The 17702-nt window shown below is 41.2% G+C and overlaps 1 protein-coding gene across 1 annotated transcript in view; it reads left to right on the forward strand.

The window, feature by feature from the left end:
- Positions 1 to 17702, forward strand: part of LOC105734327 (WASH complex subunit 2A-like) — a 51017-nt gene that overhangs the window by 27791 nt on the left and 5524 nt on the right. Inside the window, 8 exon segments of the mRNA XM_064383194.1 lie at positions 636 to 695; positions 1087 to 1257; positions 3097 to 3224; positions 5346 to 5432; positions 9366 to 9467; positions 11623 to 11677; positions 11680 to 11750; positions 17634 to 17701. Of these exon segments, the coding sequence (XP_064239264.1) occupies positions 636 to 695; positions 1087 to 1257; positions 3097 to 3224; positions 5346 to 5432; positions 9366 to 9467; positions 11623 to 11677; positions 11680 to 11750; positions 17634 to 17701 (742 nt within the window).

Genomic DNA, 17702 nt, shown 5'->3' on the forward strand with positions numbered 1-17702 from the left:
CTTTTTTTCTTTTTTTAGTTTTTGTATTTTTAGTATAGACAGGGTTTCACCATGTTGGCCAGGATGTTTTTGATCTCTTGACCTCATGATCCACCCGCCTCAGCCTCCCAAAGTGCTGGGATTATAGGCATGAGCCACCTCACCCGGCTGTCTTCTTTTTTTTCCTACTGATGACTCACACATTTTTGCTGTTCCTTTTTACTTGTTCATTTTTATCCAACTGGAATGGGTAGAGCTGGAACTGTTTGGGGGAGCCCTGGTCATGCTGTCCCTGCCTCCGCCAGTGGTGCTCACTACCTCCCTTGGTGTTCCCCAGCCGACCCACTATTGTGGCTTGATCACAGTCAGCATGCTCTTCCATGGGAGTCATAGCTTGGATTGTGTTAATTCCAAAAGAAAAAAGTCCTTTTTTTAGGAAGGGGAGTGATGGAGATTGAGGAGGAGTCAAGAAAAAAAGTCCTGACATTGGTAGAGAGGAAAATACTAAAGCATTTTAAAATGGCTTGTTTAGGAAAAATTAGTTTCAAAACGTCTGGTACTAACTGCATATATTACATTGCATATATTTCAGGAAGAAAATTGCAAGGAAAGTTATTTTCCTTGTAAAATGGTTATCTCTTGCTATTTCATTCTAGAGTCTTTATCATCCAAACCTGGAAAGAAAATCCCAGCAGGAGCTGTTTCTGTATTTTTAGGTAATATAACTTAAGGTTTGTTTTCTTAAAAGAACACAAATACTGTTTTTTCATTTTTAAAATTATCATCTTCTAAAGCCTGGCTGGAGACAAGGAAGCACCTGGGAGCTTCAAAGGGCTTTGAGCAGCTTATAGAAAGAGCTCATCTACTCATGTTAGCTCTTATTCTCCTAGAGCTCAGTGGCCTTGGACTTTTCTGTGTTTGAGTGACCTGGTGATTCTGCATTGTGGGATGTTCTGTAGCAGTAATGGATGGAGGTTATTGGGCCCTGTTGATGCATTTTGTGAATTAACTGAAATGAAAAGTTCTTGGTGGGTGGTAATTTTTTCTGTAAAGTCAACAGGTTCACACTGGCTCACAGCTGTGGCTGTCTTGTCCCTCTGCCCACAGGAGACACAGATGTGTTTGGTGCTGTCTCCATTTCATCATTGAAGGAGCCCCAAAAGCCTGAGCAGCCCATTCCAAGAAAAAGCCCATACCTTCCACCTCCCACTGGCCTCTTTGATGATGATGGTGATGACGACTTTTTCTCAGCACCCTGCAGCAAATCTTCCAAGACGGGTACCTGTTTCTGCCTCTGTTTCTGGTACTTCAGCCAGAAAAAAAAATGTTGCCTATAAAGGGACATAAGCTCCCCTAGTTTGTATCTCTTATAATACCAGATCCCTTCTCCAGCATTCCTGTCATTGAGCTGTTGTCTGTACTTACATAGCTATGGTGCCTGGGAGGCCTCTTTTATGAACCAATCTTTTCTGCTCTGGAAGCTAATTACTATTATTTTCCTTATAGAGAGCTGAAATCTTTTTCCCTATAATTTTTGTTCACAATTTCTAGTTCTGACCTTTGGAATTATAACGTTTTAATCATACTTTCTTCCAGCAGACCTTAGTCAATTACATGAGCAGCATGTTGTGTGCTGGCCATTTAGTTCCCACCTTCTCTTCTCTCCGCCAAAAAGCTCAGGTGGCCTTGGTCTTTCCTCCTGTGATGGGGTTTTCAGCCCCTTGGCTACTTTGACATTCTCCTTTCTTTTCCTCTTAAATGTAAGTCCTGTGTCCCTGAAGTCATTCCTGTAAATCATTTGTTTTTTATGTGCAGATGAATCTCCCAGGGGCTTTTGTCAAAATGAAGATTCCAATTCAGTAGGTCTAGGGTGGGGCCTGAGATTGTGCATTTCCAGCAAACTTTGTGGTCTGTGGATCACACTTGGAATAGCAAGACTTAGATTCATTGACTGCTTTTCCTGAAAAGAAAGGTAGATCCCTAAGGTGCACATAATTTTCAGGAACTTGAAAAAATAAAAAATGTTGGAATAGGAATAGATAGAACCAGAATGCATTTAGAAGCACGCTGTCTGGACTTCCTCTCCTTTTTCAGTGTTAGGTGTAGAAAGTAAGGATGGAAGCAGAAGTGTGAAGGAAAATAAAAGCCTAGTTAATCTAGAAAGAGTGCAAATGGATGCAGAATGCACGCAGGTCCAGGTGAAGATGACAGTAAAGGAAGTTAGTAGTGCTTTTTGTTGCTCCACAGGGCTCTCACTTAGTGGGTGTCTTTGAGAACTGATTTAGAATCACTAGTAAATTGATGCTGCTTTGTTTGACAACTCCTAGTCTCTGGACATTCATGAGCCAGTGCCCTCATTTCAGCAACATATGCCTCACTCAGTCCAGCAGTGCTTATGGTAGTGAAAGTTTGGAAATTACTCAGATTTATCAGTAGGGTGAGCTATGGCCCTTCCATTCAGTGGAATATTGGCGACTGTTTAAAAAAAAAAAGGGTCTATGCCTGTTGACTTGGAAAGATTTTATAGGTACATTAAATGGAAAATGCAAATGGTAAGACATATTATTCAAATTATCTTCTAATTTATAGCCTTATTTGTAAATAAGTAAAGTTAATTCATTAGTATATCCTTTGGGGGAATTAGAAGCATGTATGCTGAACTGTTCCCAATGTCCATCTTGTTCGAGTAGGCAGGTGGAGTTATGAGGGGATTTCAGTATTTGCTTTTATCTGCTTTCGTATAATTTGATTTTTTTTTTAAAAGGAGGAACCAAGCCCTCACTTCTCAGATTGCTTAGATGATTGACTTGGTGGCCCTCTTAAATAATCTTTCTTCCTCTAGATCTTTCTTCACCTTTTAAGCCAGTCCAAGCCACTCTAAGCACAGGAGGCTGCTGTTTGGATAAGCATGTCAGCTGCATGGTTAAACTATCTGTTCTGTTTTCAACTGAGCTGCTACTATGCTCTTTGAAAAATTCCAAGGGAAGAGTATAGTTTCACTTACTGTAACAACGTAACTTTTCTATTTATTCTTCGGGAGGGAAGAATTTTAAATCTACAAATTTTGTGGTAGATTTTTGACCTTAGTGTAATTTTATGCCTTGCTATTTTTTAAAGGCAAAATCCAATCCACTGCTGATATCTTTGATGACGAAGAAGGAGATCTATTCAAAGAAAAAGTTGAAGCATTTCCAGAAGCCACTGTGAGTCAGACAGACGAAAATAAAGCAAGAGCAGAAAAAAAGGTGAGCAGGAGGGAAGAGTGAATGCAGGAGCATTGATCTGGGGCATCTTAAGAATTCATCTGGAGCCCAGAGGGAAGTATTGTTCCCTTTCACATTCATATTAAAGAACTTCAAACAGAAAGTGGAAAGAAGATTGCAGTGAACACTCAAATAACTACCACCCGGATTGATCAGTTCTTAGGGTTATAGGTGTAAACTTTGTTACATACCTGTTTTTTCCCTGAACTATTTGCGTGTAAGTTATTTTAACTGTTTGCTGCATGGAACTGATTGCATGTAGTCATTGGGACATTCTACCCCTAAATATTTCATTCAGCCTCTCTTGAAAAGACTTCCTTATAACCACAATGCCATTATCAACAGCTGTGAGATGAACAGTCATTCTACAGTAGACTCTTAATATCTAGTCTGTATTTGAATTGCTGCAGTTTGCCTCAAAATGTCTTTGTAAAATCTCCCCACCAATATAGTCCGTATTCTAATTTCCTCTCTTGTCCCCAAAATGCTATTTATAGCAGCGGTCTGCAACCTTTTTGGCATTAGGGACATAAAGAAGAGTGCAGCCTGCAACCTAGATCACTTGCATGCGCAGTTCACGGTAGGGTTTGCCCTCCTATGAGAATCTAACGCTGTGGTTGATCTGACAGGAGGCAGAGCTCAGGTGGTAATGCTTGCTGCTCACCTCACCTCCTGCTGTGGGGCCGGGTTCTTAACCGGCCATGGACTGGTCTGCAGCCCGGGGTTGGGGACCCCTGATTTATAGTATTTTTTGTGTGTTTTGATTTTTTTTTTTTTTTTTTTTTAAAACCAGGATTCAGGCAGTGTGTCTACATTGCATTTGGTCGTGCTCTCTTTGATCTCTTTAATCTGGAGCAGCACCTCCCACATTTTTTTGAATGTCCAGCCAGTTGTCTTGTAGAATGTGTGACATTGTGAATTTGCTTTATTATTTTCCTATGATTAAATTCAGGGTCAGCAGTTTTGGCAAGAATACAAGCAGGCAGGGTTGTGCACTTCCTGTTGTATCACCTCCCAAGACACATCAGGTTCACTGTCTGCCTCTTTCTGACAAGTTTGTCACTTGGTTGTTAGGGTGCCCACCACACTGCTTCATTGAAAAGGTACCCTGTTCTCTTTTGCCATTGATAAGTTGACCTCTAAAGTGATAGTTGGACACAGTATGAATATCTGTTCTCTCCCAGCCTTTTATACAGTGTTTTTAAAATCCATGGATGATCTTTTCCTAAAATCAGTTAACCTGTTAGTGGGCATAAACCACTGTTTTTTAAGTTCTTTATTAGTTGGCATTCTTCTGAATAAAGAGTTTTCTCTTCCACTCCTTCCCCCATTTTTAATATTGCTTTGGGATCATGGATTTATTCTTCAGTGTATATGATAATCCATTACCATCATTCTTCCTCCTTTTTTTTTTTTTTTTGAGACAGGGTCTTGCTCTGTTGCCCAGGCTGGAGTATAGTGGCATAATCATAGTTGACTGGAGCCTAAACCTATGGGGTTCAAGTGATTCTCCAGTCTCAGCCTCCCAAGTAGCTGGGACTACATGCACACACCACCACTCCCAGCTAATTTTTATATTTTTTGTAGAGATGGAGCTTGACCATGTTGGCCAGGCCATTGTTCTTTTTGATGCTCAGATTGACCTGCGTTTGGCCAGTCATTGTGTCCCCAGCAGTCTTTAAGCCCTTCTGGCTGCTTGACCTTTTGCTGCTGTTCTGCACAGCTGGTCCCTCCTCTTTCTACAGTTCATCTCATCATGCTGTGTTCTCTCTGTGAACCCTGACTTTCTCCTGCCGACCACCTAAGGCCCAGCATTCAGAACCTGACAGGCCCCTTGGGCAGCCTGCCTTTCTACGCTCTCTCTCTCACTGCACATGTCCCATCTGTGCACTGATTGACCCAGGCAGTGTGTCCTGCTTCCTGATACACCAGATGTGTCCTTTATTTGTCTCACTGTTCTCTTAACAGCTCCCTCGGTTTGGTGTCTATCACAGCAGAGACTCCTTGCATTTTCTAAATGGTTGATTGAGTAAACCCTCTTTTCTGGATATCTTATTTGTTAATCCTTAATTTTTCTTTGTCTTTTTGTTTTCCCCATCAAAGGTTACCTTACCTTCCAGCAAAAATCTCAAACCCTCATCAGAGACAAAGACTCAAAAAGGCTTATTTTCGGATGAGGAGGACTCTGAGGTACGGTATTCTTTTCCTTAGTTGTGAGTATTGGCCTATGGATATGACAGAGTAACTATTTCTGAATCAGATTTTCCTCAGTAGAGTTGTAAGACTTTTTATGAAGTATTCCAGTTCTTTTTTTTTTTTTTTTGAGACGGAGTTTCGCTCTCGTTACCCAGGCTGGAGTGCAATGGTGCGATCACGGCTCACCTCAACCTCCGCCTCCTGGGTTCAGGCAATTCTCCTGCCTCAGCCTCCTGAGTAGCTGGGATTACAGGCACGCACCACCATGCCCAGCTAATTTTTTGTATGTTTAGTAGAGACGGGGTTTCACCATGTTGACCAGGATGGTCTTGATCTCTTGACCTCGTGATCCACCCGCCTCGGCCTCCCAAAGTGCTGAGATTACAGGCGTGAGCCACCGCGCCCGGCGTATTCTAGTTCTTTAAAAATAATCTCTTGAGGCTGGGCGTAGTGGCTCATGCCTGTAATCCTGGCACTTTGGGAGGCCAAGGCAGGTGGACACCTGAGGTCACGAGTTCGAGACCATCCTGGCCAACATGATGAAACCCTGTCTCTACTAAAAATACAAAAATTAGCTGGGCATGGTGGTGTGTGCCTGTAATCCCAGCTACTTGGGAGGCTAAGACAGGAGATTCACTTGAACCTGGGAGGCAGAGGTTGCAGTGAGCCGAGATGGCCCCACTGCACTCCAGCCTGGGCAACAGAGCAAGACTTCGTCTCAAAATAAATAAATAATCTCTTGAGAGCATGGGAGCTTTAGAAAGCAATATATTTCCTTTTCACTTTTGGGTTGGACTTTACTTAATCTCCTGGGATGAAAGTACTTGCTCTTTAGGATGCCTAGACTTTAGACTGTTTATGGGCTCATGATGTGATGAGATGCTTGCACCAGAGTGGAGGTCACCTTGCTACTTCTTTTATTGACATTCTCACTAACTAGAAAGTGGCTAAGTGCTATAGCAGATGGATTCTGGCATAGCCATCTGTCTTACTGAGACTGAGACTGCTAATAGGCTGTGGGACCCTGCTTCACAGGTTGCTTTGGTCCCCCCAGGCACCTTAGAACCAACTCTCCAAAGCTTCACTGCTTTTCCTGAGTCCCTCAGGCCTAGGTCCTCTTAGATGTAATTTTAAGTTAGCCTTTTAGGAGATCAGAGACCTGTATGAGAATGTAATGGGAAGTAATAAGCCTGTTTTACAGAAAAGTATGTGGACATGGCAGAAACTTACATGTATTTCAAGAAACTGTGGGCTGTAGGTTAGGCTCTCATGGTTGGACTTTGCACTCACAGTGAGGATGTACATGAAACCCTTTGGAAGTAGAGTGATTGCCCTTGATGTGAAGAATATCTTTGAGGCTATTAATTCACTGAAGGCTAGTGTACAAAACGTGAATTAGCCAAAGTCCACTTAAGTCACAACCCTGACCCCCGACATACAGCATGGTGGAGCGAGCAGTGTCTTATCCTCATGGATCCCACACCTGCACCTCGGGATCTTTGCACTGACCCCCGCCACTCTGAGTAATGCTGTTCCCAGAATCCAGCTTCCTTCCTCACTCTTCGGGTTCTCTGTGAGGCCTCCCTGATGAAATACACACAACAGGAAGCGCTAGCACACACCATCCTGAGCGCCTGGTCCTCTCTTCTGTTTCACTGTTTACCACAGCATATGTTGCCAGGGACAATGTAGATTTACTTATTCATTGTCTCTACTTCCCTCTAAAGTAAGTGCCACGAGGGCAGGACTTTTCATTCCTTGTTTGTATCCCTAACACCCTGTCCTTAATATCAGTGCTTGGCATGTGGTAAGCCATTCAGTATTTGTCGACTAGACAAGAAAATCAAATGTGACCAATTTCAGTGACTTACAAGGTGTTCTGGTTATTTATTGCTGTGAAACAACTCCAAAACTTAGTAGTTTACAACACCAATATTTTTGTTATCTCACAGTTCTAGAGGTTGACTAGGCTTAGCTAGGACATTGTCACTGACACATTGTCTGGTGTCTGAAGTTGGCTGGGCTTAGGTTCGGCTCACACTGGTAACAGGGCACTGGGGCCCGTGGGATATCTCTTGCTAGGCCTGTGTGGCTTCTAGCCTGCAGTCAGAGAAGCCAGCCTCTTAGATGCTGGCTTGGGGCTGTAGGGGAGAGTCCTCAGAGAGAGCCAGGTGGAGGTCATGTTGCCTTCTGTGTTCCAGCCTTGGAAGTCAGCAGTGTTCCTTTTGTTCCATTTGTTGGTCAAGGTGGTCACAGAGGCCCATCCAGGTTCATGGGGAGGGGCCATAGGCTCCCCTTCTTGATGATGGGAGCGGAAATGAACTCGCAGACTTGTGTGAAAACCCCTACCAAAGGCTTTGCCCCATGTGTATCATCATAGAGTGAATGTTTTTATTGGATATTGCTGGGATTCTTAGTCAAGGAGAAGTAAAACCAAGGCAGTCTAGGAGATAAAGCTTTGGACCAGAAGGAATGCTTCCTGACTCCTCTGTATCTCAAGTGTGGAGCTGAAGCTTACCCTGTGAAGTCATTTTGGGGGAACCTATTTGAAGTAATGGAAGTGTCTTTTTTCCATTACCAAGAAAGGTATTAGTTAAGGGTCCAAAACTGTGATGTTGACATTTGTTTCTGTTCTTCGCTTTGATTTACTTTCATTTTCTTAAATCAGCAGAACCCTTTCTCTTGCCGTTGTGTAACATGCGGGAGGGGTACGGGATGCCTGGAGCTCCCCATGTGGCCTCTTCTAGCTAAATAAACCCATGGGACTCCTGGGAGCACAGGGGAAAACCACTGTGTGGAGGAGAGCTCCCTTAGTGAACTCATTAGGTCTATACTTGAGGAATAGACATTGACTCCATAATTTTTAAAAAACTGTCCGAAGAAGTCTTAGAAAATATGTTCTTGTCCTGTTTAATTGTTTGGCTCTTGTGTATTGAAGTTTCTCTTCCCAAGGGAATAGATGTCCCATTTTATGTTTCTACTTCATGTAGCTCAATTTGCAGGTATTTCTTTGCAGGATAAGCTGATGTCTTATAACATTTTGAAAATTTCTTTTTCTTTTTATTTTTTATTTTTTTTAAGTTGGAGTTTCGCTCTTGTTGCCCAGACTGGAGTGCAATGGTGCGATCTCCACTCACTGCAACCTCTGCCTCCCAGGTTCAAGCGATTCTCCTGCCTCAGCCTCCCAAGTAGCTGGGATTATAGGCACCCACCACCATGCCTGGCTAATTTTGTATTTTTAGTAGAGACTGGGTTTCATCATTTTGCCCAGGCTGGTCTCGAACTCCTGACCTCAGGTGTTACATCCTCCCCGGCCTCCCAAAATCCTGGGATTATAGGCATGAGCCACTGTGCCTGGCTGAAAGTTTCTTAATCCAACAGGTCTTTTCCTGGTTTGCAACATCTTATACCTATAGTTGAGCTAAGAGGAGTAGCAAACGTTTTAAAATACAAATTTAATTTGTATTTATTTAAAATAGTTTATAATCTTAGGAGAGCAGTGTGTTACTAAATAAAATAGTTGTAGCTCCTTTAATTTGAGAATCTAGCCCCTGTTCCTATATTGAACCTATCTAATCTCTGATTCTTTAGACAGTAACGGGAAGTCATTCTTATTTATTTAGTTTTTTAGCGTGCTATAGGAAATTGATTAGAAAACTTCTTCCTGCCTTCTGTCATTCAGGTGGGAATACAGAAGCCTCTGGGCTCTGCAAGGCCACCATATCCTGTGGCTTTCCTCCTCCTTACTGCCATTGCACATACGCTGGACAGACCCTGAGGCCTGTCTCTTTAAGGTCTCAGTCTGAGTCACCTTCCCTCTAAGAAAAGAAACCTAGACACATGGCAGCCGTCATGTCTGAGTCACTCATGTTTTATACTGAAACTGCTAATTCCTATTAACTGGCAACTTTAATTTCAATCCAACAGGATTTGTTTTCTTCTCAAAGTGTGAGTAAGTTAAAAGGTGCATCTCTGCTGCCTAGCAGGCTCCCCACGTCGGTTTCCTTGTCTGATGATGAAGATGAAGAGGTAAACATTGTTATTGCAACACTAGATAATTTAGATTAGTAGAAAACTGTTGCTGATGTAACTTTCTACCCAGAGGCTCATACACTAGCAGAACGTGATAGGGAAGCAGTCGGGCTACCTGAAGTTTATATAACAAAAATATTTCTGTTTTCGTTTCAGTGGCTTCTTCCTTTTATTTTCCGAGCTGTGCAATGGAGAAGACATTAGATTCTTGACACAGTTCTTTCTTTTTTTTTTTGAGATGGAGTCTTGCTCTGTCACCCAGGCTGGAGTGCAGTGGTACGATCTCACCTCATTGCAACCGGGTTCAAGCAGTTTTCCAGCCTCAACCTCCCGAGTAGCTGCGACTACAGGTGCACAACACCACGCCTGGCTAAGTTTTGTATTTTTAGTAGAGACAGAGTTTTACCACGTTGGCCAGGCTAGTCTCGAACTCCTGACCTCAGGTGATCCACTTACCTCAGCCTCCCAAAGTGCTAGGATTATAGGCGTAAGGCACTGTGCCTGGTCTCTTGACAAGGTGTGAAACCTCCAGGTTTTATTTTTTGAAATCTGCCTTTGAGAAATACAGTTGACCCTTGAACAATGTGGGGGTTGTTTTGACTTCTGCATTGCAGCCAAAAATCCGTACATAACTTCCCACTTCCCAAAAACTTACCTACTAATAATAGCTTACTGTTGACCAGAAGCCACATGGATAACATAAACAGTTGATTAATACATAAATAGTATCTATTTGTATATTTTTGTATTCATGATATATCTAGCTTTTTCTTAATTTTTTTGATATTTCTAGGCTACATGGTTTGTCCACCAAATTTTTCAAATTGTTGCAAATGTCCACAAAATTTTCAACATATTACTGGAAAAGCATTTGTGTATAAGTGGACCTGTGCAGCTCAAACTCGTGTCATTCAGGGTCAGCTGTACTTTAGTCTAGAGGATGGATCCATGTTATACCCAATGACCTGCAAGAATGTCTTGGACCAAGTGGGGATGCAAAGGAGAAGGCAGCCATGTCCTGACCATTGTGTTTCTTTCCCATCCTGGATGGAGAGCACAAAGTGGGGAAGAGAAATAAGACAGAAGACACCTCAAACCTTAACCTTCTGCAGTACTGGGCAGTGGTGAGCTCATAGGCTTTGCTATCAGACCCCTGGGTTCATATCCCAGCCCCACCACTTGCAAACCAGGGACCTGGAGCAAGTAACTTAACCTTCCTTAAGCTCATATGGCTTAACAGTGAGTAGGGTCATTGTGGCAGCTGTAACTACTAGTGTAAAGCTCTTGCAGAGTGCCTGCACATAGTAAGTGCATAGTGAATGAGAGCTCTGTCATTATTATCCCCATTGGACACCAGCTCATTATTCTCCTGGCCTGTCCTACTTTACCATACTCCCCTTAAAGGCTCCCTTCATTCATCTTCACATTCCAGGCCTGTTCACCTGCTGTTAAGAGTTTTTCCATCCTAACTCAGACTCAGGCCCTCTGATGCTTTTGTTCCCCTTACCTGAATAAAATCACCTTAATAAATATAACTTTTGGGGAGTGCTTGACAACAGAAGAATTTATGAATACAATTAAACTTAGTACACCAGCAATTTTATGTAGTAAACTACTTCTTCACTCTGTATAATCTCCTTGAAGTTAATGAGAAACATGAGTCATGCCTTCCCTCCATCCCAGGTGTCTTTCTTAGCTGTAAAGAAGTGGAGACAGCCCCCCAGTTTTCTCCTTTGAGCCATTGTTCTGGTTTCTCATTCGTGGAGAGGACAGTGTGAGTTGCTGGCTGCTGCAGGGACTCCCATGCCCATCACAGGCTGTAACCCCCTGAAATGAGCAGAGAGGGACTTGCCCACAGGGCAACTAGATGGGGCCCAGTTTCTTCTTGTAGGTCATAACCTCGTTCACGTGTTGTCCTCCTGCTTCTTCCCAGCTACTCTGCCTTTGAGTTCTATGGTAATCTCTTTCCCTTCTATGGGTGCAGTGAGAAAAGGCTTTAGTGTGGGATTTACTAGCATTTTGTAGGTTTTCCCCACCAGAGGTATTATTTATATACCTGACTGGAGACACTCCCTAACAGTTTATTGTAGGAGGATATCCTGTGTTTTCTGTTTATGAATTTGTCTTACCTTTCTGCAATTTGCTTTTCTAGGATAATCTTTTTGGGGGTGCAGCTACTAAGAAGCAGACATTGTCTGTACAAGCTGAGAGACAAAAAAAGCAAAACCCTCCGAGCTCTCCAAGAAAGCATCTGCCCTGTTGTTCAGCAGTGATGCGGAGGTGAGCTGAGGTTTCTCCTAAAGAAGAGGGGATTATTTGATGGGATTTAAGAGTTAAAGCCATCCCAAGTATTTTCTTTTTCTGCCTGTTTTATATCTAATGACGTTCAGTGACCAAAGGTGATGTTCACAAGATTGTCTTTTCTAAAGAAAGACATTTAGTGTAATATATTAATTTAAAGATTAATCTCTTCAAAATGTTTGGGAATAAGTGTGGCTCCCACATGATAGTGTATGCTCATTCAAAGGAGTTAGGCCGGCTAGGGGAGAAATGATTTCTCACCCATCGCTAGGTTCATGGACAAGTCCCCTATAACAAATGACAAATTAACCACAGAAAAGTGTACAAGTTTATTTAAGGTAAGTTTTATCTGACACAGGATCCTTCAGAAATGAAGATGCAGAGAAACAGGAGTTCCTGTGTCTATTTCATTCTGTCTGATGAAGAAGTGACAGTTGTGGAGAAGCACGATTAGATGAAAGGGGTGTGACCTGATGGGAATAAGCTAGGGGAGCTCAGCAAGGCCTGCATGGTCAGATCATTCTCTGCATCTTTACAAATAAGGAGGCTCCTTTCCTCTGGGAATAGGGAGGATTGGAATGAAGGTCTTATGACCTACTTTAGAAAGGATTAGAGGATTCATCTATGGTCTGCTTCAGAGGAGAAGGGCCAGGGAAAGGTCAGAGAGACCTTTCTGCTTCTGTTTTCTCAAATGCCAAGGGATCATATTTTGAGGTAGCATGTCGTGTACCCCAATAGCCATATATAATAGTATCTTGTTAAATTACTACTGTATTTCATTAATTTAGAACTATAGCTAGACATGATAGGAGTAACTTATGCAGGTTAAACTTTTTTTTTTTAAGGAGTCTTAACAATATTTTGTGATCTGGATAGATATTACCAAAGTCAGTTGTGAAGATGGTTTAGCTGCTCACTCAATCAAATTTAGTAGCAGGGAATCAGATTTAGCTGTACAGAAAAAGACTTTAATAATATTAAAAATCCTGATCATTAAAAATCTTCCCGTGTTAATAATAATTCCTCTTTATTTTATTATTGTATGCAGATTATGAGGAGGTGAAGTGGACAGATAAGTCATAGATATGTTCATGTTCTTATTGAAAGTCAATTAAAAATTCCAAAGCAGATTGCAAAACAAAAAAAGTATTAAAAGCTTATGCAACACACATGTAAACAAGACACGAAGAAAAACTGCTGGTGATCCTTTTTTACTACAAAAGTCTGAATCTGGCCTTTAGAAAGCATTTAAGGAAATCACACCCAGCTATGCTCAGGCCTGCAAATCAAGGAATTCCCGGAGAGAGATCCAAGATGGCCAATGACTAGCAGCTCGGGCACGTACCTCCCAGTGAAAGCGCAAAGAATGAGAGGATGTCACACTTTCAGACGAATATTTGTTGCTCACGGACCAGGAGATTCCCAGTGGAGGAGCCCCACGGGTCACCAGGGTGACTCTTGTGGCCGGCGCGGCGGTTTGGCTGGTGCCTCACCGCGCCAACTCTAGGTGCAGAGTCCGGAGATTCCCGGGCAGAAAAGCACCATCAATCTTAACACCACTGTTTTGGCCGGCACAGTGGACTGCTCAGATTTCAGCGCTGGGAATCAACAAGTTGGACGTCAGAGACCTAGTTAGAAAGTCGGTAATTACAAAGACGACAGACGGTTAAATATATAATGAAGGGAAGAAACCAGCGTAAAAAGGTAGAGAACACTCAAAATCAGAATGCCTCTCCCTCTACAGGGGATTGCAATTCCCCATCAGTAACGGAACAAGGCTTAATAGATTACACGTGTGTTCCAATAACAGAAGCAGGCTTCAAAACGTGGGTGATAAGAAACTTCTGTGAATTAAAAGAACTTGTTCTAACCCAATGCAAAGAAACTAAGAACCTTGAAAAAAGGTTTGACGAAATGTTAACGAGAATGGACGAGATAGAGAAGAATATAAGTGAATTGATGGAGCTGAAAAACACAACACGAGAACTTCGCGAAGCATGCACAAGTTTAAAGAATCAAATTGATCAAGCAGAAGGAAGGATATCAGAAGTCGAGGACCAGCTCAGTGAAATGAAACAAGAAGACAAGAATGGAGAAAAAAGGATGAAAAGGAATGAGCAAAGTCTCCAGGAAATATGGGACTATGTGAAAAGACCTAATCTATGTTTGATAGGTGTACCTGAATGTGATGAAGAGAATGAATCCAAGTTGGAAAATACTCTTCAGGATATCATTCAGGAAAACTTTCCCAACCTGGCAAGTAAGGGTAATATTCAACTCCAGGTAATACAGAGAACACCACAAAGATATTCTTCAAGAAGACCAACCCCAAGGCACATAATCGCCAGATTTATTAGGGTTGAAATGAAGGAGAAAATACTAAGGGCAGCCAGAGAGAAAGGTCAGGTTACCCATAAAGGGAAATCTATCAGACTTACAGCAGATCTGTCAGCAGAAACCCTACAAGCCAGAAAAGAGTGGGGACCAATATTTAACATCCTTAAAGAAAAGAACTTTCAACCCAGAATTTCCTATCCAGCCAAACTAAGCTTTATGAGTGAAGTACTTAGAGAGTTCACCATCACCAGGCCTGCTTTACAAGAGCTTCTGAAAGAAGCACTATACATATAAAGGAACAACCAATATCAGCCTTTCCAAAAATATATCAAAAAGCAAAGAACATTAACATAATGAAAAATTTACATCAACTAATGGGCAAAACAGCCAGCTAGCATCAAACGCCAGTATTAAACTTATATATATTTTAATTGGATAAAAAGCCAAAACCCATCGGTATGCTGCATCCAGACCCATCTTACATGCAACAATACACAAAGACTCAGAGAGAAGGAGGAAGATTTACCAACCAAACAGAGAGTAAAAATAAACTAATAAAAAGCAGGAGATGCAATTCTCGCCTCTGATAAAGTGACTTTAAAGCAACAAAGATCAAAAGAGGCAAAGAAGGACATTACATAATGGTAAAAGGATCAATGTAACAAGAAAAGCTAACGATTCTATAGATCAACGAGATAGAAACTTAACAAGGACATCCAGGACTTGAACTCAGACCCGGAACAAGTAAACTTAATAAACATTTATAGAACTCTCCACTTCAAATACACAAAACATACATTACCACCTCACACCTATTAGAAAAGTGACTATATAATTGGAAGTAAATCACTCCTGAGTAATCGCATAGCATTTCATAGGTTTAAATGAAATATTGGTTGGCTGTTTGTTTGTTATCTTCTTCCCTTATTTCTTCCTGATTACATCATTAAGTATAATTATCATTATAAAAGAGGTTTTTAATAACCATTACTAAATTGCGTTCTAGCCTGGGCAAGAAAGCAATACTCCCATTCTCTCTCCCTCTTTCTCTTCCTTTTTCCACCTCCCCATTTTCTCTCTCTCTTTCTCTTTTTTCTTCCTCCTTAAAAAAAAAGAAAAAGAAAAAGAAGTCTCACATTAAGATTCACAGAGAAATGTGCTCATCTGTAAGGTGAGGATTGTGATATCTTGCGCTTTCTACCTCACACATAATGTGTAGGTATCAAATCAGAGAATTTACTTTTAAGCATTTACTTTGTAAATTACCAAGTGCTAGATACATATAAGTTACCCAATATAATTTAGATAGATTACTTTATGTTTTGTCAGTATGTTGACAGTTTGTTGATAATGGAGTCGAAACTCAAGGAAAGAGAATTAATCTGTGAAGCACTTCTGAACATCGTGGAATTTTTTTTAAGTTATATTAGTGACCTGAAGATTTTAGACCTCTTAAAATTCTGAATTACTACTAATCTGCAGATAAAATAATGCCCATTATTTACCGCTGGACTCAAGAGAACATCTTTGTGTATCATCGATATCCTGCAATTATAACTAATCATATCTCCTCTGTATCTCCCTAGGATGTACCTGTCACTACTTAGGTTCCTGCTTAGTGATTAGAGTCAGAAAAGCATTAATCAACACTGCTGTGCCAAATACTACGGAAATTTATTTAACCATATTACATAATTGAAATATCAGAATGTTTAAACACTTTCAGTCATATGAAAATATATTTAGAAATGTCTGGAACCAAGCTGGCAGAGAAGAAACAAAAAAAATAAATAAATAAAAGAAGAAGGAACTCCCAAGCATGTATAATTTGCTTTTTCTACTCAAATGTATGAGTTTATGATGGATTATCAGTTTTTTCTTTTAAACATTGTTAGTAGTTGTTCCCCCTGTAGTAATAGCCAGACATCAGCAGAGTTGCTCGTACTAGAGTATTATAGTGGTTCAGGGAAAATAAAAACATTAGCTAAAGCTGGTAGCAAAAAGACATGCAGAGGAAAGATAACCAAGGTTCTAGAACAGGGGCGTCCAATCTTTTGGCTTCCAAGGGCCACACTGGAAGAAAAAGAATTGTCTTTGGTCACTCATAAAATACACTAACAATAGCTGATGAGCTAAAAAAAAAAAAGGGTTCCATGCATAAATCCCATAATGTTTTAAGAAAGTTTACAAATTTTTTTTGGGTCACATTCAAAGCCGTCCTGGGCTGCATGTGGCCTGTGGGCCATGGGTTGGACAAGCTTGTCCTCAAACAAAGACTCTTAACTTTGATTGCTCACTGGGATCCATGGGGAATTTTAAGAGTGCTGACGGGCCGGGCGAGATGGCTCACGCCTGTAATCCCAGCACTGTGGGAGTCCTAGATGAGTGGATCACCAGATGTTAGGAGTTTGAGACCAGCCTGGCCAACATGGCAAAACCTTGTCTCTACTAAAAATACAAAAATTATCCCATTGTGGTGGTGCATGCCTATAATCCCAGCTACTCAGGAGGCTGAGGCAGGAGAATCACTTGAACCTGGGAGGCAGAGGTTCTGGTAAGCAGAGATTGCGCTACTGCACTCCAACCTGGGCAACAGAGCAGGACTCCGTCTCAAAAAAAATTTTAAAAAAAGACCCAAAGAGTGCTGACAGTAGATCCCAGCTTCAGAGATTCTGAATTAATTGGTTCGGGATACAGCCTTGTCATTGGAGTTTTGTGACACTCTCTAGTGGATTCCAGCATTTAGTCACTGCTAAACATTGAGGACCACTTCTCAAACCTTAATGTTTAAGAAGTCACCTGGACATCCTGTGAAATGCAGGTTCTGATTCAGAAAGTAGGGGTAGTGCCTGAAATTCTGCATACTCTGCTGCTGGCTTGTTGACCTCACTTTGATTTCCAAGACTCTAGACTGCAGAGATCAGAGCACTTACGCAAGTGCTTTGGAATTCTTTGATTTGAAGGGGTGTGAGCATAGCCAAGTGGAATTTCCTTAAATGCTTTCTAAAGGCCACATTCAGGCTTTTGTGGTAAATGGATTACTAGCAGTTTTTCATTGTATCTTGTTTACATGTGTGTTGCGTGAGCTTTTTTCACTTTTTTTTTTTTTAATCTGCTTTAGGATTTTTTAAATTAAAATATCATTCTTCTCTGGAGTTGGAAGTTCTTGAGTTCTTGATATTTTTACATTCCTCTTCCTTCTTATCGCCTCTATAATTAATGTTGATCCCCTGAAATAGACAAGTTGCTTATCCTAAAACAGTGCAGAACCGTAGTGGGAAGAGACATCATGGCAGATGATGGAGGAGGAAATCATGAGAAGTTCTGTGAGGTCAGAGAACCCAGCTGTCTAGATTTGAGTTCAAAAGAAAGTCTTAGCATGAGCTTTCTTCAAGACTGATGGACTAAGTTTAATACTTAGTTTAAATACAACTTAGTTTAACAAATATAAGTTTTATTTTACTCCCCATGTTTTATAATATAAATCACCATTGAGCTTTTAATATATATTTTATGTTTTTTAAGGACCAGTGGAATATTCCTGCTTCACAGGCCTACTCAGCATCTGACAGCAGGTCAAAACGAGAACCCAAG

Source organism: Aotus nancymaae, unplaced genomic scaffold (genome assembly GCF_030222135.1).
Source record: "Aotus nancymaae isolate 86718 unplaced genomic scaffold, 86718_ANA_hifiasm-v0.15.2.pri h1tg000003l, whole genome shotgun sequence".
NCBI classification, from domain to species: domain Eukaryota; kingdom Metazoa; phylum Chordata; class Mammalia; order Primates; family Aotidae; genus Aotus; species Aotus nancymaae.